Source organism: Hemiscyllium ocellatum, chromosome 6 (genome assembly GCF_020745735.1).
Source record: "Hemiscyllium ocellatum isolate sHemOce1 chromosome 6, sHemOce1.pat.X.cur, whole genome shotgun sequence".
Taxonomy (NCBI): Eukaryota; Metazoa; Chordata; class Chondrichthyes; order Orectolobiformes; family Hemiscylliidae; genus Hemiscyllium; species Hemiscyllium ocellatum.
Window position 1 is genome coordinate 112,224,878 of NC_083406.1, and position 26,000 is coordinate 112,250,877.

Genomic DNA, 26,000 nt, shown 5'->3' on the forward strand with positions numbered 1-26,000 from the left:
GAGAGTAGTAAAGTTAATATTTCAGGTCAATGACCTTTTATTAGACTGGAAAATGTTAGATATCTAATAGGCTTGAGTTCTGTTCAGTGTTGTGGCTGTGTCTGCTGGTAACATCTGAGATGCTTTGGACAGGTTCCTTCTGATTAATATCAGTCTCAGATACCAAGCGGAGAGGGATACCCAGACAATGACTTTGGCAGCAGAGAGGCTCGGTCTGGATAAACAGAATGGGTTTATTAAGAAGTACTTAACAGCTAGTTACATTACATCTGGGTTATGTGGGAGTCTCTCGTGAGAGTTCAAGCTTGACTTAACAATTTGTCTACATTACTGTTTAACTTTGTTGGATTTAGCAATGAACAACAGGTTAGTTCCCTCTAGGAACAGTCTTTTATATCCTAATACAACAAGTTGAATCCCTTCAAAACATTATCATTGCCCTAACTTAAAGTTATATTTAATGATTGTGTTGTTCCAATAATCGTTTGGCAACACAAAACTTGATTATTGTTCGAAAAAGATACGTTTTTGATGTTTTTGGTCATGTGCTCACCAGGTCAATTTGTAAAAAAAAATCACAAAGTAAAGAGAAAGTAACATTCAAACTGCATGACAGGCGAATGTTGGCACCTTTTGTAGAATTCCTGCATTAAGGAAGCCCATCAAATTGATACCAACCCGGCGAAAAGTATCTCACACAGACACAGCCCCCACCCTATCCCTGTATTTTTGCAAGGTTTGTGAAGGTTTGTAGCTCAGGTTGAGGTTTAGGGTGTAGGTTTGCTCGCTGAGCTGTAGGTTTGATATCCAGATGTTTCATTACCTGGCTAGGTAACATAATCAGTGGCGACCTCCAAGTGAAGCGAAGCTATTGTCTCCGGCTTTCTATTTATATGTTTCTCCTGGGGTCCCAGGAATCCCATTCAGGACAAACATATAAACAGAAAGCAGGAGACAACAGCTTCGCTTCACTTGGAGGTCACCACTGATGATGTTACCTAGCCAGGTAATGAAACGTCTGGATATCAAACCTACAGCTCAGCGAACAAACCTACACCCTATCCCTGAATCCTCATATTCCCCATGGCTAATTCACCCTAACCTGCACATCTTTACACTGTGGAAGGAAACCAAAGCACCCAGAAGAAACCCATACGGACAAGGGGAGAATATGCAAACTCCACGTAAACTGTCACCCAAGAATGGAATCAAATTTGGATTCTTGGGGCTGTGAGGCAGTAGTGCTAACGACTGAGCCAGTGCTAACTACTGAAAGTTGGACACTTTTGCAAAATTTGTGTTTTTCAGCACTCTCAGATTCCACTGCTGTCATTATTGCATTTGCCATTTAATCTTAACTATTTTCCACCTTATTTTAAATATTACCTATTGAACTTTCCACTACTTCCTTTCATTTTCACTTTGATCTTGCTTAGAACAGATTCTATCTCCAACTTCTTCTGCACCTGATGTAACATGAAACATTGACTTGATTTCTCCCTCCACAGTTACTTCTCTCCCATTCAGGATATCGAGCGCTTACATTTCTATTTTAGATTTCCACAAGTGATGGAGGCTGGTACAATTGCAACATTTAAAAGGCATTTGGATGGGTATATGAATAGGAAGGGTTTGGAGGGATATGGGCCGGGTGCTGGCAGGTGGGACTAGATTGGTTGGGATATATGGTCGGCATGGACGGGTTGGACCAAAGGCCCTGTTTCCATGCTGTACATCTCTATGACTCTATGACAACCCCAAATAATAAGCCTTATACTCAGAATATCTTCTGTTCCATGTGATAAGATATTTGCTTATCAAAGCCCTGGTGGACTCCATTACTTAAGGGCCATGGTTTATTAATTAAAGAAAAACTATAAATGGTGAAAAAAAGGGAGGATACAAAAAATCAGAAAGCTGAGATGATGATAACCCAAAGAACCAGATTCTCTGAGAAGAGGATGACCTAATTACCACAGGGTAAATAATTTTCAATTTTATGAATTATGCTCTGCTAAATGTGTTGATGACATTTTTAACATGTCTCTCTCATTAAGGGTATCCTTCATGAGCTCAGCATGGGTTTTCACACTTTTTAATATTTATTTTCAGGATGTGACTGCTGCAGGCAAGGTAAGCATCAACTGTCCATCCCCTATTACCTTTGAAAAGGTAGTGGTGAACTGGCTTCATGAACTGCTGCAGTCCAGATGGACTGAATAGCCCCATGATATCTTATTTGAGTTTAGATTAGACTTACAGTGTGGAAACAGGCCCTTCGGCCCAACAAGTCCACACCGACCCGCCGAAGCGCAACCCACCCATACCCCTACATTTACCCCTTACCTAACACTACGGGCAATTTAGCTTGGCCAATTCACCTGACCCGCACATCTTTGGACTGTGGGAGGAAACCGGAGCACCCGGAGGAAACCCACGCAGACACGGGGAGAATGTGCAAACTCCACACAGTCAGTCGCCTGAGTCGGGAATTGAACCCGGGTCTACAGGCGCTGTGAGGCAGCAGTGCTAACCACTGTGCCACCGTGCCGCCCACTGAGTTCATGGAACTGAGCAGCTTGCTAGGCATTTTGATAGGGCAGTTAGGACTAAAGTACATTGCAGTGCTCCTGGGGTTGCATGCAGGCCAGACTGGGTGAGGATGGCAGATTCTACCCCAATATATTGCCCGCCTTTCCCCAGGGGAGGACATTAGTGAACCAGATGTGGCTTTTACAACAAAACTGCTAGGTTTCACCATCACTGTTATCAAGGCCAGCATTTTTTCTGTTCCAGATTTATTAAATTAATTTGAAATCATGTCCACAGATCATGAGATCGGGCCTCCAGATAATTCATTCAGCAATATTACCACTTCATAAAAACAACTAGCTTCTTCTTCAACCCCAGCTGCATATAATAACACTTCTGTTTGGTCGAGTTTTCATCTTCCCAGCTCTATTTTGACTGATATTGCCCAAACTCCACGTAGAGTGAAATCAGGAAGAAGAAGAGTCAGAAGAAGACTGATGTTACATTGCCCAGTAGCAAGAGCGCCGCATGCTGCATAATCTGTGTTTGTAGCCTTTGTGTGCTACACTGGGGTTTGCAACCAGGAAAGCTTCCTGATCTTTTTCTAAGTGTTACTTCAGTGAAAGGGGGAAGTTTGACAGCTAAGCTAATGGACTTGTTATATATTGGTTTGCCTTTAAGACGTAATAGCAATCAATTAAATCTGCATCATTGCGTCATCTCTCCAGGCCCCGTGGCAATTAGGCTCCCTGTGCAATGCTAAATCAATGCAGAAAATGGGCTTGAATAATGTCTAAATTTGTAAGTTAGCAAGATGTGATGTGTGCACGTATCCACCTGTGACAGGAATTCAGAATGTATCCATCTTGTTCAATCCCATTCTATGATAAGTCTGCAATGCAGATGTAAGTATGAGTCACTTTGATATGGAAAATGTAAACAAAGCTAGCATTGACCATGTAAACCAGTGTTCGTTATTGGAAAAATTCATCTGGGTCATTCCTGTCCTTTAGGGAAGGAAATCAGTGATCCTTACGTGGTTTACATGTGACTGCCGACCCACAACACTGACTGATTCTTCACTGCCCGAGGCATTATGGGGCAAGCAATAAACACAAGCACTTTATATCAGGAAGTCCATGTATGTGTACTGGATGAGGTGAACACCTAAGGAACCGACTGATCCCACACGGACTCCGAACTACCTGCCTAAGGAACCGACTGATCCCACACGGACTCCGAACTACCTGCCTAAAGAACACTGTCAACAAAATGTCCCAGCCCCACTGTCAATAACCTGGCAGAGCTGAGCTGTGAACAAAAGTGATCACCCTCGAGATACTGGACAGAGAGTGATACTGGCATAACTGCAGGAGGAGGAGAAGACCAACTGAGTAAAGAAATCAAACAAGGGGTTGATTCATGGGGGCTATATTCAGGAAATTTTGCTGGTAATGCAGAGAAGCAAAGGCTCAAAAAGTCATCATTCAAGACTGAAGAAAACATTATTTGTTTTTATAGTCAATCAATACACTTTGGAACAAAATCAGCAGCTGGGATTCATAGAGCAGAGAATATAGAATAGTACAGCACAGGAAGTGGCTCTTCGTCTAACCATGTCTATGCCAACCATGATGCCATCCTAAACTACCTCTGCCTGCACATGGTCTATATCCTTCTATTCCCTGCCTGCTCATGTGTCTGTCCAAATGCCTCTTAAACTTTGCCAACGTATCTGCTTCTACCACATCCCTTGGTGGATGAAGGTAAAGCAGTTGATGTGGTGTATGTGGACTTCTGTAAGGCGCTTGATAAGGTTCTACATGGAAAGCTATTGCATAAAATACAGAGTTTTGGGATTGAAGATTATTTAGTTGTTTGGATCAGAAATAGGCTAGCTGTGGTGGTTGATGGGAAATGGTTATTCTGGGATTCAATTACCAGTGGTGTGCTGCAAGGATCTGTTTTGGGGCCACTGCTTGTTTGTCAGTTTTATAAATGATTTGGACGTAAAAGGATGGTTTGGTAAATTTGCAGATGACACTAAGGTAGGCAGGGTTGTGGATAGTGATGAAAGATACTGTGGGTTACAGAGGGACATAGATAAGATGCAGAGCTGGGTTGAAAAGTGACAAATGGAGTTTAATGTGGAAAAGTGTGAGGTCACTCACTTCGGAAGAAGTAACAGGAATGCAGAGTACTGGGCTAATTATAAAATTCTTTGCAGTGTAGAAGCACAATGAGATCTCGATGTCCTGGTGCATGAATCCCTGAAAGTTGCCACCCAGGTTGATAGGGTTGGGAGAAAGTGAGGACTGCAGATGGTAGAGATTAGAGTTGAGAGTGTAGAGCTGGAAAAGCACACCAGGTCAGGCAGCATCAAAGGAGCAGGAGAATCAAAGTTTCAGGCATAAGCCCTTCATCAGGATGAAGGACTTATCCCCGAAATGTTGATTCTCTTGCTCCTCGGATGCTGCCTGACCTGCTGTGCTTTTCCAACATCACACTCTCGAAGCTGATAGGGCTGTTAAGAAGGCATACGGAGTGTTGGTGTTTATTGGTAGGGGGATTGAGTATCAGAGCCACAAGGTCATGCTTCAGCTGTATAAAACACTGATAAGGCCACACCTGGAGTATTGCCTACAGTTCTGGTCACCACATTTTAGGAAGGATATGGAAGCTTTGGAAAGGGTTCAGAGGAGATTTACTAAGATGTTGCCTGGTATAGAAGGAAGGTCTTACGAGGAAAGGCTGACGGAACTGAGGCTGTTTTCATTAGAGAGAAAAGAAAGGCGAGAGGTGACTTAATTGAGATGTATAAGATAATCAGAGGGTTAGATGGACAGTGAGAGCCTTTTTCCACGGATGGTGAAGGCTAACACGAGGGGACATAGCTTTAAATTGAGGGGTGATAAACTTAGGACAGATATTAGGGGTAGTTTCTTCACTCAGAGCGTAGTAGAAACGTGGAATGCCCTGTCTGCAACAGTAGTAGGCTCGCCCAGATTAAAGGCATTTAAATGGGCATTGGACATACAGATGGATAATAATGGAACGGTGTAGGTTAGATGGGCATCAGATTATTTTCACAGGTCAGTGTAACATTGAAGGCCGAAGGGTCTGTACTGCGCTGTAAAGTAGTATGTTCTATAAATTTCTCCAGTCATTGTGCACATCTCCGATGTCTGTGTGTTGTAGCAGCTGGAAAAACCTGAAATAACTGTGTCAGCATGGCACTGGCAAACATGGACCCTCAGAGTGGCTGCTGGACTATGCCTAATGAAGGGCTTTTGCCTGAAACACCAATTCTCCTGCTCCTCGGATACTGCATAACCTGCTGTGCTTTTGCAGCACAACACTCTCAACTCTAATCTCCAGCATCTGCAGTCCTCACTTTCACCTCTCAGACTATGCAGCTGAGACAGAACATGACTGAATTGTCTGAATATGAAGTCAGCACAGTACCCAAAAATTGGCAGATTATTTTGTTGATTATTTCGCTTGGGGAAATTCAGCTGTTGCTACGTTTCTCATCCTCCTTTCAGTATGATGGATGTTATCAGCTTGGCAAAGATGGTCGTCAAAATTGGGTCGAACCCAACTTCAGTGCTTATCTCCACATGGGCGGTCAGCTGCCCTGTATTCCCAAGAGATATGTCGTCATGCAATGCAGGAGTTTCTAGTTATGATCTTTTTTTTGCGGTGTCCTTGTACTACTTTTACTGATCATCTTGATATCGTTTGATCTGAGACAGTACTTCATAGAATCCCTATAGTGTGGAAGCAGGCCATTCAGCCCATTGAGTCCACAGCGACCTGCCGAAGAGCATCCCTCCTAGACCCACCCCCCTACTTTATAGCCCTACATTTCCCATGGCTAATCCACCTAGCCTACATATCCCTGGACACAATGGTCAATTTTACCATGGACAATCCATGCTAACCTACACATCGTTGGACTGTGGGAGGAAACCAGAGCATCAGAGGAAAACCACACAGAAATGGGGAAAGACTGGAATCAAACCTGTATCCTTGGCGCTATGAAGCAGCAGTGTTAACCACTGAGCCACCATGCCACCATATTGACCTTGGGGATCCTGCAATCATCAATGCAGGAGATGGAGTTGAATGTCCTGGAGGGCACTCTCCATGTTGTTGAGTCCAGTATGGAGGGCTTAGTGATTTTGGTCCTGCAATCAAATTCTCATGACAGACCTTGGGTGTCTTCAGTGGGAACACCTCTGAGCTTTGAATTGCCACCGAAGGAAGACTTAGGTTCATTGGCCCAAAGCAAGGTGGTATGGAGAATGGCCTGGATGTGTCGAATGTAGTTTTCTAAATGAGCTACCGTATTTCCTCCATCTCAGAAATTCTTAATACATTGTAAAGTGCTTTGGGAAGCCCTAAGTACATAAAAGACACTATCAAGGCACAAGACTTGCTGGGCCTTTAAGCAGGCTATAGTAGGAACAGGGGAGCAGTTTGCGTTTGTCACATAAAGCCTACAATAGGCTGGTTTGGTAATTTATAGCATGAATAATCTGACAGCAATGCTGAAAACTGCCTCAGTGTTAGAAGTGTCAAATTAAAGGGAAGTGGGACTTTAATCAATCAGATTTTAGAGCTGGTTAACCCGATTAAGAAATTGAAGACGAGCGCACTATAATTTGAAATTGTGATGGGGTAATAAAGACAAGTTGACTCTGTGTTTAATAAACAGTGCTACAAAATCATTAGTAATACGGCTTAATATCTCATTGTAAATTCATTTAATGACATTTTCTGCACATACTGACAGTAACAAACATTTTACTCCAGGGACTGCAAATACAGCAAACATTGTTAGGGCCTGGTGTGGTGATCGATTGACTGGCAGCTGAGTCACAGAATGAGGATGTTTATTGAAGTTACGTTTTGTCATCTCTCACAATGATCAAATGTTAGCAAGCAGCCGTTCAAAGGTCGCCCTCTTTGTCATCACCAGAATGCCAGTGTCTGTACCAGGCTGTGTCCAATGAATGTACTCAAAACATGGCAGATTGTTGGACTGGAATAAGCAAGGTGACTTTTTACTGTGCAATTCTGGGCTCCCTCCTTATGTGTGTTGTGAAACTTGAAAGGATTCAGAAAAGATTTATAAGGATCTTACCGGGGTTGGAGGGTTAGAACTATAGGGAGAGCTGAATAGGCTGGGGCTGTTTCCCTGGAGCATAGAAGGCTGAGGGGTGACCTTACAGAGGTTTATAAAATCATGAGGGACATGGATAGGACAAATAGACAAGGTCTTTTCCCTTGGGTGGGGGAGTCGAGAAGTAGAGGGCAAAGATTTAAGGCAAGAGGGGAAAAATTTAAAAGGGACCGAATGGGCAACCTTTTCACACAGAATGTGGTGCATGTATGGAATGTGCTGCCAGAGGAAGTGGTAGAGGCAGGTACAATTACAACATTTTTTTAGATTAGACTTACAGTGTGGAAACAGGCCCTTCGGCCCAACAAGTCCACACCGACCCGCCGAAGCGAAACCCACCCATACCCCTACATTTACCCCTTTACCTAACACTACGGGCAATTTAGCTTGGCCAATTCACCTGACCCGCACATCTTTGGACTGTGGGAGGAAACCGGAGCACCTGGAGGAAACCCATGCAGACACGGGGAGAACGTGCAAACTCCACACAGTCAGTCACCTGAGTCGGGAATTGAACCCGGGTCTCAGGTGCTGTGAGGCAGCAGTGCTAACCACTGTGCCACCGTGCCGCCCACAGGCATCTGGATGGGGATATGAATAGGAAGGGTTTAGAGGGACAATGGGCCAAATGCTGGAAAATGCAGCTCGATTGGGTTAGGATATCTGGTCAGCATAAACGAGTTGAACCGAAGGTTCTGTTTCCATATCTCTATAACATTAAGTGTTTGCAGTAGAATAGAATCTGAAGCTATGAAGCAAGCACAAAGAAACCTATGTCTATTTCTAGTTTATATAATATTATTTTTTCAAAGACGCTGTTTCGAAAAGAGGCAGGTTGAGTAATGGTGATGGGAGATGGCAGGGAAGGTCATGTTGAAATTCCAATTGTTCTTTAATAACAATGTTCATTTGGTAGGTCAGTGGCCAGTGCAAGCAACATGGTGTGACAAATATCAGACAACCCATTCAATAATTGATGCCTGTTTTCAATGTTTTGCAAAGCATACTGACCCATATAAAGTGAATCCAGTGTGGCTCCTTGGTAATGCTATCTTCTGTGAATTTCTTTTTGTGAATGGCTGTTTGAAACATAATCTTCTATATAGCACATTGACAACCATGGGAGAAAATGCATCAACATGAATGGAATAAGGCTAGTTATGTTTCTGTGCTCCTTCACTTTTTTTTGATCCTAGATATTTTCAGTTTCTGTGTGTTTCAGCCTACATTTGCATGTGAGCCCAAGATCTCTCTGTTCCTGGGTGTTTTCTGTTGTTCTGATAATTAGGTATACATTTGCTGTGAGTCAGAACAATGAACAGATGATGCTTTTCACATTATCTCAGCTTGGTTCTGTCTCTCGGACCCAAATGATGCCAGGATAATAAAATACTAATGGTTGCCAAAGGTCCAAACATGGCATCCAGGTTCTGCACTGGGACATCAGAGTTTCTGTTCCAGTCAGTGGCATCATGAAATCATAGAATTCCTACAGTATGGAAGCAGGCCATTTGGCCCAACAAGTCCGAACCAACCCTCCAAAGAACATCCCATCCAGACTTAACTCCCTACCCTGTTCCTGGAACCCTGCATTTCCCATGGTTAATCCACCTAGCCCGCACGTCCCTGGACACCACGTGACAATTTAACATGACCAATCCACCTAGAGTGCACACCGTTGGACTGTGGAAGGAAACCAGAGCACCTGGAGGAAACCCACACATACAGGGGGAGAATGTGCAAACTCCACACAAGCTGAGAGTGGAATCGAACCTAGTCCATGGCGCTGTGAGATAGGAATGCTAACTACTGAGTCACTGTGTTTCAGGAGGTAGGGAGATCCATAGTGACTTTTACATCCTCTGGCGGCCCTATCAACAAGATGCTTTAAGGCCCGTGTTTTGAACAGTTTAAGATAAAGCAACATATATCCCTGTAGTATGGTCTCTGCGGATATGCACCCCCACCCAGCCCCTTCCTCCTGCTCTCTCATGTTCACTTGGCTTGTCCCCTTAGTCCTCAAGAAGAGTGAAACTCCTCTGAAAGCAATTAGAAACAGTGCACTAGCAGTTACCCAACCCAACATGTACCACTGTTTGGCTTACAAGTGAAAGATCATGATTCTGGCTAAGAAAAGACATGTTTTGTCAATGCATTTCATCTTGCACTCATCTGGACTATTCACAAGAATATTAATTTGGGGGGAAAGCACCATTTATACTGAATGACAGTGCCAACTGATCTTAAGTTTTTCCCTTTAAATTGGTATTCTTGAAAATCCTGATAAATGCCAGACAAAATACTTCAAAAATGTGTTCTTTTTCAGTTTTAAATATGCTAGGGACTGCCAAGCAATTAGGTAAAGACCTGTTGTAGAAGAGAGTAAACAGACCAAGAAAATGGCCACAATTAATCAGTCAAATGAAAGGACAGACTCACAGCTAACCTCTTTATAATGAATGAGAAATTTAAAAAAATTCAGCTCAAGGATCGTCGTTTGTTATCGGCACGAGTTGCAGAATGAGCTTCTGAAGGAAGTGCAGGAGCATCTCAATTTCAAAGTTAGGTCAAACAAACATGGGATCCGTGTTGGGTTTTTTTTGGAGATTTTGTCACTGTGAAGCCTAATGAGTGTTCTTGCTTTATCTTGCCAAACTTGCCTTTTTAATTACAGATTTGCCCCTGTGCTATCTCCCACATCCAATTCCTACTACATACCGTAGCAGGGACAACTCAGCAAACAGCAGGTAAAAACGTGTGCTGGAAAAGCACAGCAGGTCAGGCAGCATCCGAGGAACAGAAGAATCGACGTTTCCCTCATAGCCCTTCATCAGGCTTATGCCTGAAATGTCGATTCTCTTGTGCCTGGGATGCTGCCTGACCTGCTGTGTTTTCCAGTTCCACACTTTTCGACTCTGATCTCCAGCATCTGCAGTCCTCACTTTCTCCCACACAGCAGCTATCTGCCAAAAGACCAGCATCCCTTGCACTGTAAGCCCATGGTGCATCTGGACAAGTACTGTCAGTCCGGAAATGTCCTGTGCAGTTCCTGACATTTCTGGCCCAGATGTGACAGACATAGGACAACTGCTGCCCTGCTTTGCAGGTAGGGTCCCAGAGGTCCTTCTGGATGGGGCGGTGCTGATGCAGGACTTCTTCCTCCTCCTTGAGGAGTAGCAGTACACACCATGACAGCAGAACACAGCAGCCTGATCAGAGGTTGCCACCTGGCTTCAATCAGTCTCAGCCATCTGAAGGAATGCCCAGCACTGTAGGAAGAAGGTCAATGTCCTTCTCCATTCCGCAGGATAGGTTCCACCATCTTCTTTCTGAAAATTGACTTTTCCTCTGTCTCTGCTACTGTACCCACCTCTCAGCAAGGTTCACACACACTCACTCTTGTCTGCAACATCTTCCCTCACTCGCAGTCACCCACCCCAAAAGGTCACAGCACTGACACAATACCGGCATGCCTTCTACACTACCCTCCATCTGCAATAGCTATGCAACCAACTTTCATCTCCCATGCATCATTTCTGGAGGAAAACAGTCGACAATAGGGCAGAAAAACTCAAGCTGGGTGGTGTGCGGCCCATCATTTGCTTACTCAGCCTTTCTGAGGAGAGAACCCTGACTCTGAAGTCCTAAAGCTTGGTCTGGACCAGTATCAGCAATTCCATTTTACTTACTGTATCAGGACCATCTGAGTGAAGGCTATCCCCCTTGACTTGACTGTGGTGTGCTGATGACTAAGGCAGTCGCATGAGCTGGATAACTTTGGCTGAGGGGGAAAAGTGAAAAAAGGCAAGGCAGTGTAGAATCCCAACAGTGCTGAAGAGGCCATTCAGCCCATCGAGTCTGCACCAACTCTCCGAAGAGCATCCCACCCAGGCACAGCCCCCAGTTCTCCCACATTTCCCATGGCTAACCCACCACCTAACCTACACATCCCTGGACACGAAGGACAATTTTACCATGGCCAATCCATCTAGCCTGCACACCTGTGGGAGAAAGCCAGTGTGTCTGAAAGAAACTCAGGCAGACATAGGGAGAATGTGCAAGCTCCACAGAGTCACCCTGAGGGTCATGTCAAACTTATGTCCCTGGTGCTCTGGGACAACAGTGATGACCACTGAGCCACTACGCCGCCAGTGATTCTATGAGTACAAATTCAATTCTGGTGCCAGCTAAAGTTATGATGAGGGTGCCACGTTCTCAACTTGCCCTTTGGCTGAGGCATGGTGACCTTTAGGTTAAAATGCTACCAATCATCACTCTCAAAATCAGAGAGCAGACTTATTGTCCTCTGGGATGATGGCAACTTTATCTTACTTTTACCCATATAGTAGTGAATCAAAATCAAGGTGGGGTCCTTGACTTACAGGGCTGTTCTCATTCCATCATCATCTTAACTTTGTCCTTCTATTGTTTGGCCTAGTCATTAATACTTTGGTACACCTAAAGCCCTCTCTTTAATGCTTTCAGGTTTCACAACACATTGCATCCTTTTCACAGAGTTATTCAATTTATCCTCTACCCTGCAATGTCCCTACAGCCTTAACTTTTTCCTTTCCAGACATACAGATTTATAATCTACACTGGATAGACTCGCAATACAGAAGTACAATGGAAGTACCTGATGTATCTCACATTTAAGACATAGAGGAATTTGTTGTAAAAGGTCTTTCCTTTACTCTAAGGCTGTGAATCAAGGGTTATTACGTGAAAAGGCAGGAAGGTGAAGTTTAGGATGAATAGATCAGCCACGATCTCATTGAATGGTGAAACAGACTCAATGGGCTAAATGGCCTACTTTTGTCCCTAAGCCAATGGATTTCTGAATACTAATGACATTGAGGGACATGGGGATAGGGGGATAAATGGCAAGTGCATCAATGATCAGCTTGGTCTCTTTGAATGCTGAAGCAGGCTTGATGGAGCGAATGACCTAATCCAGCTCCTATTTTCAATGTTTAAATGTACAATTCCCTTTCGAACTTTGGTAAATCTTCTTTCACCTACCTTTCAAACAGAGCATAACAAATGCAAACACTGAAAGAGATAACATTAACATTGTCCTTTTTACAATACATTCTGCAAATATCCCGTCCTTCCTCAAACTGCTTCGTTTATTTTTTAAATCTTTTATCTGCTTGTGCTTTGACCTCCCCTTTTATAATATTTGCATTTTGCTGCATATTTTATTTCTGTTTTATCCCTCCAGCTCTGCTAGCTCATCTCTCTGTTAATTCACTCAATGTCTTCCTTTTGGATGTTCTTTCTTCCAAACATCTTTATATCAGGAATAATCTCAGATTACACCACCTCTGTGTTCAACATTAAACTAAAACACACACAACAAAAAAAACATAAATTGCTGTTTCAATCTACATGACTCTCCCTGATCCCAACATATTTATTTTTCATTTTGGAATTTGTTCTAATTCTTAACTTGACTTTTACATTAAATTTGAAGAAAATCTGGTGTGGATTCAGCCATACAGAAAAGTAAGCCATAGCTTTAATACTTGGTTTACACTAGGATCAATAGAAACAGAAAGAATTTGCGATGATTTGGACTATTTCATGACCTCAGGATGTTCAAATCCTTTTTCCAGTCAGCCTTGTTTTGATGAATAGTTATTGTCACAATCTGGGAAACACACAGCAAGGTTCCACAAACAGCAATGACATGATGACTGGATCATTGCTGTTCATTGAGAGCTAAATAATGGCCAGTATCACCCTTACTCTTTTTTGAATAAAGGTATCGAATCTTTTACCGTATGACCATAAAACATAGGAGTAGAAGTAGACCAATCAGCTCAGCTAGTCTGCTCCGCCATTCAATGAGATCATGGCTGATCTAATAATCCTCAGCTCCACTATCCTGCCTTTTCGCCTCTTGATTCCCATACTGATTAAAATCTATCACAGCTTTAAATATAATTAACCACTCAGACTCTACAGCCCTTTGTAGTAAAGAATTCCAAAGATTTAATACCTTCAGAGTGAATGAATTCCTCTTAATCTCATATGAACTAGGAAACCCCTTACCCTGAGATCAGTAGTTAGTACTGTTTCCTCACAGTGCCAGAAACCCAATTTCGATTCCAGCCTTGGGTGACTGTCTACCTGGAGTTTGCACATTCTCCCTCTGTCTGTGTAGGTTTCCTCCGAGTTTCCTCCCACAGTCCAAGGATGTGCAGGTTAGATGGATTGGCTGTGCTAAATTGTCTATAGCATCCAGGGATGTGCAGAGTAGATGGATTGGCCATGGGAAACGCAGAGTTACAGGGATAGAATGGGAGGGGGCAGGGGCGGGATTCTCTTTGGAGAGACGGGTGTGAACTCAATGGGCCGAATGGTGTTTTTCCACATTGTAGGGATCCTATGGGTTCTATGAGACTATGACCCTCTGGTGCACATTGAAAGACCTGTGGACTTGCCCAGAAGGCGAAACAACCTTACCAAAGACATTGATCTGTATCAAAAAAGGCAGTCGCCCCAGTACTGAATCTTTGGTGAGGTCAGGGACATCCCATCTGAAAGATGTCACTTCTAACATTGCAGCACTCCATTACTCCTGCACTGAATTACCTGCTAGATTAAATGTCCAAGTCTCTGGAAGGAACTTGAACCTAAAGTTAACTGACCTAAGGAGGGGAGAATGCTACAACTGAGCCAAAGCTAGCACAACAGCTAGATTCTTCCCAGCAACTTCATCCACAGATGCCTAGCAGACAAACAATGCGACGAGGGGATGCCACAACCCAACACACTAGCCTCGCTACCTGATATAAAAAATGTCTCAGAACTAACAGCCAGACATCAAATTTATGACAGTCCATAAACCGACAGCCAGGCTCAGACAACAACTCATCAAACCAAAAGACCCAGTATGCGCAAGACTAACATGACTTGCAAAATTCCATGCAGAAAGTGCATGAAACATTATACAGGACAAACAGGCAGACAACTAGCAATCCACATCCACCAATACCAACTAGCCACTAAACGCCACGATCAGCTGTCCCTGGTAACCATCCACACAGATTACAAGGAAATTTAACTAGGACAACACAACAACAATATGTTAAGCTAAATAGAGGACAGCCAGAGAATTTCTAGAAGCATGACACTCATCCATGGACTCCATCAACAGACACATAGACCTAGACCCAACATATCAAACATTACAACAAACTACTGGAACTGGCAACCGGAAGTAACAGGAACAAAACTAAATAAATTCCAGAAGACACAGTACGGCAGCGCTTCACAGGAGGCTCCGGAGCACTGAAGATGTCACCGAGACAGGGGACAAAACGTCGACAAATCAACTTCCCAGCTCAGCGAACATACCCAAACTATGACAACAACTAGCTGGCAATGCAATCAAATCTGCAAATCTGCATCTAATATTTCTGTGCTGTAGCACTTCAGCTAGCAAGCACCATTCTCCCTTTCCCCAATTTCAATCAACAATTTACATCTGACGTCTTTTCCCCAACTCTGCCATATCAATAAGAAACTCAGCAGACCGTAAAACATTTCACAGTTCAGTACCACATGGAAAAGATTCTTGTACCTTCAAATGTTCCTCACCACCAACAATGTAACACAATTTGAATATTCAGCAAGCATGTTTTCATATCAACAAAACAAAGATACAAAGTACTTATAATATTTTTGACAGAATTTTTTTTAGTTTACTTCCTGGCTTCTTTTGGATGACAGGGGATTTGTGGTTTTTCTGTACTATTTGTGTTAAAAGAAATGACCGTTGTGCTGACTTCCACTGCCTTATTTCCTAAATGGGTAGTGAGATCAAGGAGAAATGAAAGGAAATTAATACAGTATGTCCTTCACAAAGACAGGACACTAATTGCAATGGGTACATGGATAGAACCAGTAAGAATCAATAAAATTCAGATAGAATGAGGTTAGAAAAAAAGGGAAAAAGTGGTAATAGGGGAATACAGAGTGACAGAAGGAAAGTAGACATTTTCAATTTTGATGCAAAATTGTCTTTTTTGATGTTAAACATATGACTAAAATTATAGCTCTATCTATATTCTGATATTTCCGCAATGTGTATGGTTTCTGAAATATTAAAAGCAAAAATCAAATCAGTTATTCCATCTTTGTGTGAAGTTGCAAATAGTCTAAATATTAAAAATGCATGATTTTAAAATGGCTCACATTGAGTGGTGAGGTTTCATTGCAGTAAACAGCTAGGTCACTGCTGCAGTACCCACATTATAACAAGTGCATGATCTAGACTTTTTCAAAGTTTAAAATAATAGTTCTACATACAGACATGCAGATTCTTTACCGGTAACCCTAAGACTATGAATTATGAATCTGTAATGTGAGCAAAAATAATTAAAACTCACCATTATTTACCAAAACATGGAGTAAGAGGTTCTTTGCTTTGAAGTTTTGGACAAACTGCCGAATGGAGTGCATTGAAGCTAGCTCTAGGAACATAAACTCCACTGGAGGAAGAAAGGGGAAAAAAAAATCCATTATTAAATTGTTGCTAATTACAAATTCTATCCATGGGTAGAAGAAACTTTTCACAAGCAGACGTATTTGATATGTAAGTGTTATCAACAGTCCCAAAGACTGAACATGTCAAGGTCATCAATCCTACAACTCTGATGAAGAGTCATCTAGACTCAAAACATTAGCTTGCTCTCTCTCCATGATGCTGCTTGACCCATTGTAATTTCCAGCATTTTTTCTTCTATTGCTAAATACTGATTTTCCTTTGTTTAGGTTATAGGAAAAGCATTTTGATCAATATCCAATATATAAAAGAAACCACTCCCACCCAATAAGACAATTGGGATAATAACCATCAGTTCCTTTTTAGGATAGATCTGGGGCTAGACTTTCCACTTGAGCAGTATCATGATAGTCAAAACTTGTAAGATGCAAGCTTGTCTCATGTTGGAGAAGCACACCATATTACCTATTAAATTAATATTGATATTAAATTAAATAAGATGAAATCTCAGTAGGCTTTGTAGTGTTGACTGATGAAAGGTTAGCCAGGGCTTTGAAATAGTGGCACAGATCTTTTATGTTCAGTCCAAGAGGGCAAATGAGACCTTGCATGAATGAATAATCCAAAGGTAGCATCTTCAACACTCCCTCAATACGATACTGGAATGTCAGTCTTAATATATGCTCCCATCCTAGAATGAGATTTGAACTCACAACCTTCTCACAGATGACAGCGTTACCAACTGAACAGTGGCTGATCCCATGAGGAAGTATACATGTGCGGTATACCATGAGGAAGTATACATGTGCAGTATACCATGAGGAAGTATACATGTACAGTATACCATTAGGAAGTATACATGGGCAGTATACCATGAGGAAGTATACATGTACACTTCCATACTCTTTCATGATGGCACATAGGCAACTACAGATGAGCATTTAAGGCTCAAATTTCATGTCACTTTAAACAGTGAGTTATGGAGCTGGTAAATAGTGCTGAATTTAACACCACCCAAATGGAAATACAATATTAGACAGTAACCTGAGATACTGCATTTATTTGCTTTGGTTGTGCAGAGCAGAGCGTAAATATTATCTATACCACTAAAAAAAACAGCATATTGTGTTCACAGACTGGGCCACAAAATGCCCCATAGTTGAAGGCAGGAGTTAATTTGGCTTCCTTGTATTATTAGCAACATCTAACATGCAATAGAAAAAGGCTGTGCAAAGAAAAAAAAATGCTAAAGAATTTATTTTAAAAAAAAAGAAATCTCTGGTGGCTTTGTTCAGAATTAATCAGATGATAAGCTGCTTTGCACTGACAAGAGCACAATGCCAAGTAACCACACAGATTATTCAAAGGCTGAAGCAAAGCTGTAATTAATCTGGCCTGTTTAATTTGCAGTCGATGATTGTTGGGTATTTGTAAAACAGAAATATCCAATACCAGCATTTCTTTCTCTTCATCTTTTCTTAAATTTTTCACATTTTGAAATGTGGTGAAAAATGCCAGCTGTAAGATTTTAACTCAAGGTTATATTTTTAGAAAGAGGATTTGGACTTGTCATTGTATTTTTGAAAGATTTCTATGTTTTTCATCCAGTGACTTCTCTTTGGCATTTAAAGGTCAGAATTTGGGATCAGAAGTTTTTTGCAAATAATGTTAACTCAGTTTCACTCTTCATAGATGTAGCCTTACCTGGATTTTTCTACTTTTTCCTACTGTAGTGCAGATTTGTAACACCGATAGCATTTTGCTTACAATGACATTTCATTCACTGCCATTTCTCATTCAAGAACATGTAAAGGTTCTGCTCCTCATTCCAATAGCATTTCATTTGGCTTTTTATTTCACTTTGTTGATCTTCATTGCTTTCAGTTTCCCTTCTCTTTCTCTTTGATCAGTTAAAACCTATTACATCCCAAGCATTTTTTTCAGTTCTGATGGGAAGTCACCAGTCTGAAACAGTAACTCTGCTTCTTTCTCCATGGTGACTGCCTGACTGCTAAGTCTTTTCTGTTTTTATTTCATATTTTCAGAACCAGCAGTATATTGTTTGTGTGGAGGTTGTGTCAAGTATGACTATGTTATTACACTGGTAATCCAGGCAATGAACCATTTAAGAACTTGTTTTATTCATTTGTGGGACTTGGACATCGCTGGCTGACCAGCATTGATAGCCCAACCCTATTTGCCCTTGAGAAGGTGGTGGTGAGCTGCCTTCTTGAATTGCTGCAGTCCACTTACTGTGGGTTGACCTGCAATGCTGGTAGGGAGGGAATTCCAGGAGTTTGACCCAACGACTGTGAAGGAACGGCAGAATATCTCCAAGTCAGGATGGGAGTGGCTTGGAGGGGACCTTGCAGGTGGTGGTGTTTCCAAGTATCTGCTGCCCTTGTCGTTTTAGGTGGAAGTGGTTGTGGGTTTTCATGGAAGGTGCTGTCTAAGGATCTTTGGTAAATTTCTGCAGTGTATCTTGTAAATAGGACACACTGCTGCTACTGTGTGCCAGTAGTGGTGGATTGAATGTTTGTGGATTTGGTGCCAATCAAGCGAGTTGCTTTGTCCTGGATGGTGTCAAGCTTCTTGAGTGTTGTTGGAACAGCACAAATCCAGGCAAGTTGGGAGTATTCCATTACACTCCTTACTTGTGCCTTGTAGATGGTGGATAGACTTTGGGGTGTCAGGAGGTTAATTACTTGCTGCAGTATTCCTAGCCCCTGACCTGTTCTTGTAGCCACTGTGTTTATGTGCTGAGTCCAGTCAAGTTTCTGGTCAATGGTGTCCCCAAGGGTGTTGGCATTGGGGGATTCAGGGCTGGTTGAATGTCAAGCAGCAGTAGTTAGTGTATCTCTTCTTGGTGATGGTCTGGCATTTGTGTGGCACAAATGTTATTTGCCACTTGCTGGTCCAATCCTGGATATTGTCCAGATCTTGTTGCATTTTAGCACGGACTACTTCTGCTGAACACTGTGCAATCATTGGCGAACATCCCCAGTTCTGACCTTAAGACAGAGGGATGGTCATTGATGAAGCAGCTGAAGATTGCTGGGCCTAAGACACTACCCTGAGGGATTCATGCAGAGATGTCCTGGAGCTGAGATGACTGACACTTCACGACCACAGCCAATATATATATAAACTTATTTAAAGAATAAAAAGCAGACAACAGTCAGTTAGATTGCCATTAAAAACAAACTCAACTGGTTTAGTTGTGTCCTTCAGGCATTCTTATTGTGAGACTCCAGCCTCACAGCCAATGTGGATTTGGAGTCGTATGGCACAGAAATGGACTCTGGACCAACTTGCCCATGCCAACCAGATTTCCTAAACTGAACTAGTCATATTTGCATGCATTTGACCAATATCTCTCTAAACTTCTCCTCTCCATGTACCTGTGCAAATGACATTTAAATATTGTAATTGTAGTCACCTCTATCACTTCCTCTGGCAGCTTGTTCCATAAAGGCACCACCCTCAGGCCCCTCTCACTTTAAACCTATGCCGTCTAGTTTTCGATGCCCCTACCTTAGAGAAAAGATCTTGGCTATTCACCCCTCATGATTTAAAAGCTTCTGTAAAATCACCCGTCAGCCTCCTACACTCAAGGGAAAAAAAATCCTAGACTATCTAGCCTTTCTTTATAACTTAAACCTTCCAATCTCGGTAATGTCCTTGTAAATCCAGTTTTGCACATCCTCAGTTTAATAACAGCCTTCCTACAGCAGGACAACCAGACTTGCATGCAATACTCCAAATTTAGTCGAGAGTGTGGTGCTGGAAAAGCACAGCCGGTCAGGCAGCATCCAGGAGCAGGAGAATCGACGTTTCAGGCAAAAGCCCTTCATCAGGAATGAGGCTTGTGCTGCAAGCGTCATTCCTGATGAGAGGCTTTTGCCCGAAACGTCGATTCTCCTGCTCCTTGGATGCTGCCTGACCTGCTGTGTTTTCCCAACACCACATTCTTGACTCAGATCTCCAGCATCTGCAGTCCTCACTTTCTCCTAGTACTCCAAATGTAGCCTGACCAATGTCTTGTACAGCTCTAACATCCCAACCCCTGTACTCAATGCTACGACCGATGAAGGAAAGCATGCTAAATGCCTTCTTCACCACTCTGGCTCCCTGTGACACCACTTTCAAGGAACTATGTACCTGAACCGCTAGGTCTCCCTGTTCGACAACACTCCCCACAGCCTGACCACTAATTAACTAAGTCCTGCCTTGGTTTGTCTGACCAAAATGCAACACCTTGCATTTATCTGAATTAAACTCCATCTGCCATACCTTGGCCCACTGGCCCAGCTGATCAAGATCCATTGTATTTTTTGATAACCTTCTTATACCACTCTACCATTAACTTTGACGTCATCTACAAAATTATTAACCATGCTTTGAATATTCTCCTCAAAATTGTTATATAAATGATGAACAATAGTGGTCCCAGCACCGATCCATGGGGCACAACGCCAGTCATAGACCTCCAATCTCAACAACAACCCTCTACCACTACCCTAGGTCTCCTACCGTCAATCCAATTTGGTATCCACTTGGTTAGCTCTCCATGGAATCTATTTGACCTAACCTTACTAACCAGCCTACAATGCGGAACCTTGCTGAAGGCCTTGTTAAAGTCCATGCAGACGTTTACTGTTCTGCCTTTACCTATCTTCTTAATCACTTCTTCAAAAAACTCAAATTTGTGAGATACAATTTCTCACGCACAAAGCCATGTAGGCTATCCCCAATCAGTCCTTGTATTTCCAAACATACATAGATCCTGTCTCTCAGAATCCCCTCCAAGAATGTACCTCGCATTGATATTAGGCCCATTGATCTGTAGTTCCCTGGCTTTTCATTGCAAACTTTCTGAAATAATGGCACAACATTGGCCACCGTCCAGCTCACCCATAACTGTCCATGATACAACCATCTCTGCTAGGGGCCTTTTAACCTCTTCCTTAGCTTCTCACAATGTCCTGGGATGCACTTGATCAGGTCCTGGGATTTAGCTACCTTTATGCATTTTAAGACCTCTAGAATCTCCTCCTTCGTAATATGGACTCTTTTCAAGACATCTCTATTTATTTCCCTGAGTTCTCTAGCTTTTATGTTTTTCTCCACATATTCACTTATGATCTCACCTGTCTCCTGTGGTTCCACATATAGCCGGCCTTGTTGATCTTTAAAGGGCCCTATTCTCTCCCTAGTTACTCTTTTGCCATTAATATACTTGTAGAATCTCTTTGGATTCTCCTTGACTCTATCTACCAAAGCTGTCTCATATCCCCTTTTGGCTCTCTTGATTTTCCTACACTCCTCAAGGGATTCCCAGCTGTGTATACCTGGCATATACCTCCTTTCTTTTCTTGACTAGAGCCTCAATCTCCTTATTCATCCATTGTCCCCTACTGGCCCTGAACTCTCATTATCTCACTCGTGAAAGCTTCCCACTTGCCAGACATCCCTTTGCCTACAAACAATCTTCCCCCAATCAACTTTTTACAGGTCCTATCCTGCCCCAGTTTAGAATTTTAACTTTGGACCAGGTCTATCTTTTCCATAACTACTTTAAAACTAATAGAATTGTGGTCACTGGTCTCAAAATGCTCCCCCAGTAACAGTCACTTGCTCTGCCTTATTTCCAAAGAGGAGGTCGAGTTTTGCCTCTTCGTTATTAGGGCCATCTACATATTGATTGAGAAAATTTTCTGAACACACTAAACAAATTCCTCCCCATCCAAGCCCTTAACATTATGGCAGTCCCAGTCTTTGTTTGGGGCAAGTTAAAATCTGCTAGTATTAGACCCCTATTATTCTTACATCTATCTGTTTTCATTGCAAATTTTGAAAACATATTTGTTCTTCAATTTCCCGCTGAATATTGGGGGAGCTTATAGTACGATCCCATCAAAGTGATCACCTCCTTCTTATTTCTCAGTTCCACACATATGGACGATCCCTCAAGAATATCCTCTCTAAGTACTGCCATGATACATCTCCTAATCAAAAACAGCATTTCCCCTCCTCTCTTGCCTCCTCTTCTATCCTTCCTATAACATCTGTATCCCGGAACATTGAGCTGCCGTTCTGCCCTTCCCTCAGCCATGTTTCTATAACAGCTATGATCCCAGTGCCATGTTCCCATCAATGCCCTGAGTTCCCATCAATGCCTTACCTTTCAGGTCTCTTGCATTGAAATGAATATAGCTCAATTTGTCAGTCTTCCCTCGGTCCCTGCCAAGGTCTTGCCTGCCTTGTCTATTTAACTTGTTCACTTTAATGTCTGCACCAAACTCAACTTTCTCTCTTATTTCACTAATGCTTAGGGTCCCACATCCTTGCCAGATTAGTTTAAAAACTCCCAAATAGCACTTGCAAATCTTCCTGCCAGGATACTGATCCTCTCCAGTTCAGGTGCAACCCTGCCCTCTTTTACAGGTCGTTTCTGGCCTGGAAGAGATCCCAATGATCCAAAAATCTGAATCCCTGAACCAGCTCTTCAGCTACACATTCATTGGCTCTTGTCCTAACTACCCCCTGAAATGGTCTAGGAAACAATTCAGAAGCAGCCCAAAATGAATAAACAAAATAGAAATAACCTCATAACAATACATGGACAGAAAACAACTACTTTCTCTTGAGTTTTCACCTTCTATCTCCTGCCCTGACTGCACAAGCTACCTTACTCTTTTAAAGAAGAGAACTGCAAAATGATGGTGTTGCTCTATCTGATGCAGAGTTCCCATGACAAAAAAAAAACAGATTATTATTCTCAGTGAGCAGTTTAATTGCAGATATCGTCATCGTTGACAGGGCCAGCACATTGACAGGGCCAGTGGGCGGCACGGTGGCACAGTGGTTAGCACTGCTGCCTCACAGCGCCTGAGACCCGGGTTCAATTCCCGCCTCAGGCGACTGACTGTGTGGAGTTTGCACGTTCTCCCCGTGCCTGCGTGGGTTTCCTCCGGGTGCTCCGGTTTCCTCCCACAGTCCAAAGATGTGCGGGTCAGGTGAATTGGCCATGCTAAATTGCCCGTAGTGTTAGGTAAGGGTTAAATGTAGGGGTATGGGTGGATTGCACTTTGGCGGGTCGGTGTAGACTTGTTGGGCCGAAGGGCCTGTTTCCACACTGTAAGTAATCTAAAAAAAAATACACAACAGTTTCCTTCTGTGTCATACATTTTCCATAATTTCTGCTCTGACTCACTATCTCCAGATGTGCAATTGCGAGTGGAGCAGGATGAGTTGTGAACTCTGGGTAGGAACATTGGCTGATATCTCAGCGCCTTACTAGCTCTGAGACCAACACACTGTTGTCGATGGAAATGTGCCAACTACATACAGGCTGAGAATACATGCCTTGGAGAGTTGCAGAGTTGAAAAATGTGATGCTGGAGAAACCTAGCAGGCCAGGCAGCATCCGAGGAGCAGGAGAATCGACGTTTCGGGCATAAGCCCTTCTAACTCTGGTCTTCAGCATCTGCAGTCCTCACTTTCCCCTTGGAGAGTTGCAATCCCACTCACTTGATGCTACATCACAGGCAATGGATTTGCCTAGTAGGTCATTGAAAGAGCTCTGATCAATATATCTATTACAGTCCTTTCAAGTATATATTCTAATCATGATGGCTGATTATTTCATTGCAAAATTCCTCTGTTATCTTACTACAGTGTGGAACCAAGACTGACAAACAACATTGCCCTTTTTTGAGAACTCTGGCCAGGTTCACCATTCACAAGTAATAATTACACCAGGTTGTGGGTCCAATGCTTTCCTTTGCTTGATTTGTATGACTGGCTGAAGTTCTATTTGTTAATCAGTTGTAATCAGAATAAAGGATCATTGCATTAACTGACTAACATGTCTGAGTGATTTCTATCAGTACTGAGGTCCAAAAACACCTCTAAAATATTAACAAATTGGGCTATAAGATGGAAATTCGTTTATCTCCAGGATAGCAGCAGATATAGAGCTACTGGAGAGATTCGTGATTAAGGTTTTACTCCTAAAAAGGATAATTATAAAACTCTCTTTAATTGCACATATTTAAAGATCAAAAATGTGATACCAAAATTACTGCTGGCTTAATTTAGTTTATTTTATCCCTTAATTATAGGTCAAATTGCAGACATTCTTGGTTGAGTATTAAGGCTGGAGCTTAAGTTATAGGCTGGAAAATGACTCTGTTATTACAAAGTGTATCTTAATGCCTAAAACACATAATTCTGAACTGAATGCTTTTAGCCACCTGGTTGATTAAAGAATTGTTTCTTCTAGATTGCTCGATAGACTGCATGATTGTAATATTCCAATCTCAGATGAATTAATGATATTTCTAATATTTCAGCATTTTGGGAGCAATGATTATTTATTGTTCTATTATATATATTCTCTACGATTCACAAGAATCTTTATGAGAGTTGGAGTTTCATTTCTTGTAAGAACTTACAAGATGGAAGCATTAGTTGATCAGGCAGTCCAGAATGGCTCAAGGGGCTATCATAAGACCATAAGATATAGGAGTGTAATTAGGCCATTTGGCCCATTCAGTTCTACTCCACAATTCGATCATGACTGATACAATTCTTAATCCCATTCTTTTCCTTCTCTCCATAACCTTCGATCCCCTTACTAATCAAGAACCTATCCAACTCTGTCACAATACTTAGACTCCACAGCCCTCTGGGGCAATGCATTCCACAGATTCACCACCCTCTGCCTGAAGAATTCCCTCCTCATCTCAATTCTAAACCGTCTTCCCTTCACTCTGAGGCTGTGTCCTTGGGTCCTGGTCTTCCTTACCAGTGGAAACATCTTTTCCACGTCCACTCTATCCAGAACTCTCAATATTCAAGATTCAAAATAAGTTTCAAAGAGATTGCCCCCTTATCCTTTTAAACTCCATTGAATACAGGCCCAGAGTCCTCAAATGCTCTTTATATGACAAGCCCTGCATCCCGGGATCATTCTTACAAATCTCCTCTGCACCCCCTCCAATGCCAACACATTCTTCCTTAAAAGTGAGGGCCAAATTTGCACACAATACCCCAACTGCATCCTTACCAGAGCCTTGTAGAATCTCAGTAATATACCTCTGCTCTTGTATTCCAGGCCCCTTGAAATTAATGCTAACATTACATTTGCCTTTCTTGCCTTAAGAGAATCCTAAACTAGGACTTTGTGCTTCAGATTTCTGAAGCCTTTCTCCATTTAGAAAACAGTCTGAACTTCTACTCTTCCAACTAAAGTGAATGACCTCACACTTTCCCACATTGTATTCCATCTGCCACTTCTTTGCCCATTCTCTTAGCTTGCTGAAAATGTGTTGCTGGTTAAAGCACAGCAGGTTAGGCAGCATCCAAGGAACAGGAAATTCGACGTTTCGGACATAAGCCCTTCATTCCTGATGAAGGGCTTATGCCCGAAACGTCGAATTTCCTATTCCTTGGATGCTGCCTAACCTGCTGTGCTTTAACCAGCAACACATTTTCAGCTGTGATCTCTAGCATCTGCAGACCTCACTTTTTACCATTCTCTTAGCTTGTCAAACTCCTTCTGCAGCCTCCTCACTTCCTCAACACTACCTGTCCCTGCACCTATTTTTGTGTCATATGCAAGGACAGCAACAATGCCTTCAGTTGCTTCATCCAGATCATTAATGTACAACATGAACATTTGTGAGCCCGACAGTGACCCTTGTGGAATTCCATTTGTCATTGGCTGCCATCCAGAAGACTTCTTTAATCTCACTGTCT

General features: G+C 42.4%; 1 protein-coding gene across 1 annotated transcript in view; it reads right to left on the reverse strand.

Moving 5' to 3' along the window:
* Positions 1–26,000, reverse strand: part of dhrsx (dehydrogenase/reductase (SDR family) X-linked) — a 285,105-nt gene that overhangs the window by 66,957 nt on the left and 192,148 nt on the right. Inside the window, exon 4 of the mRNA XM_060826870.1 lies at positions 16,120–16,221. Within this exon, the coding sequence (XP_060682853.1) occupies positions 16,120–16,221 (102 nt within the window). The remainder of the gene's footprint in view (positions 1–16,119; positions 16,222–26,000) is intronic.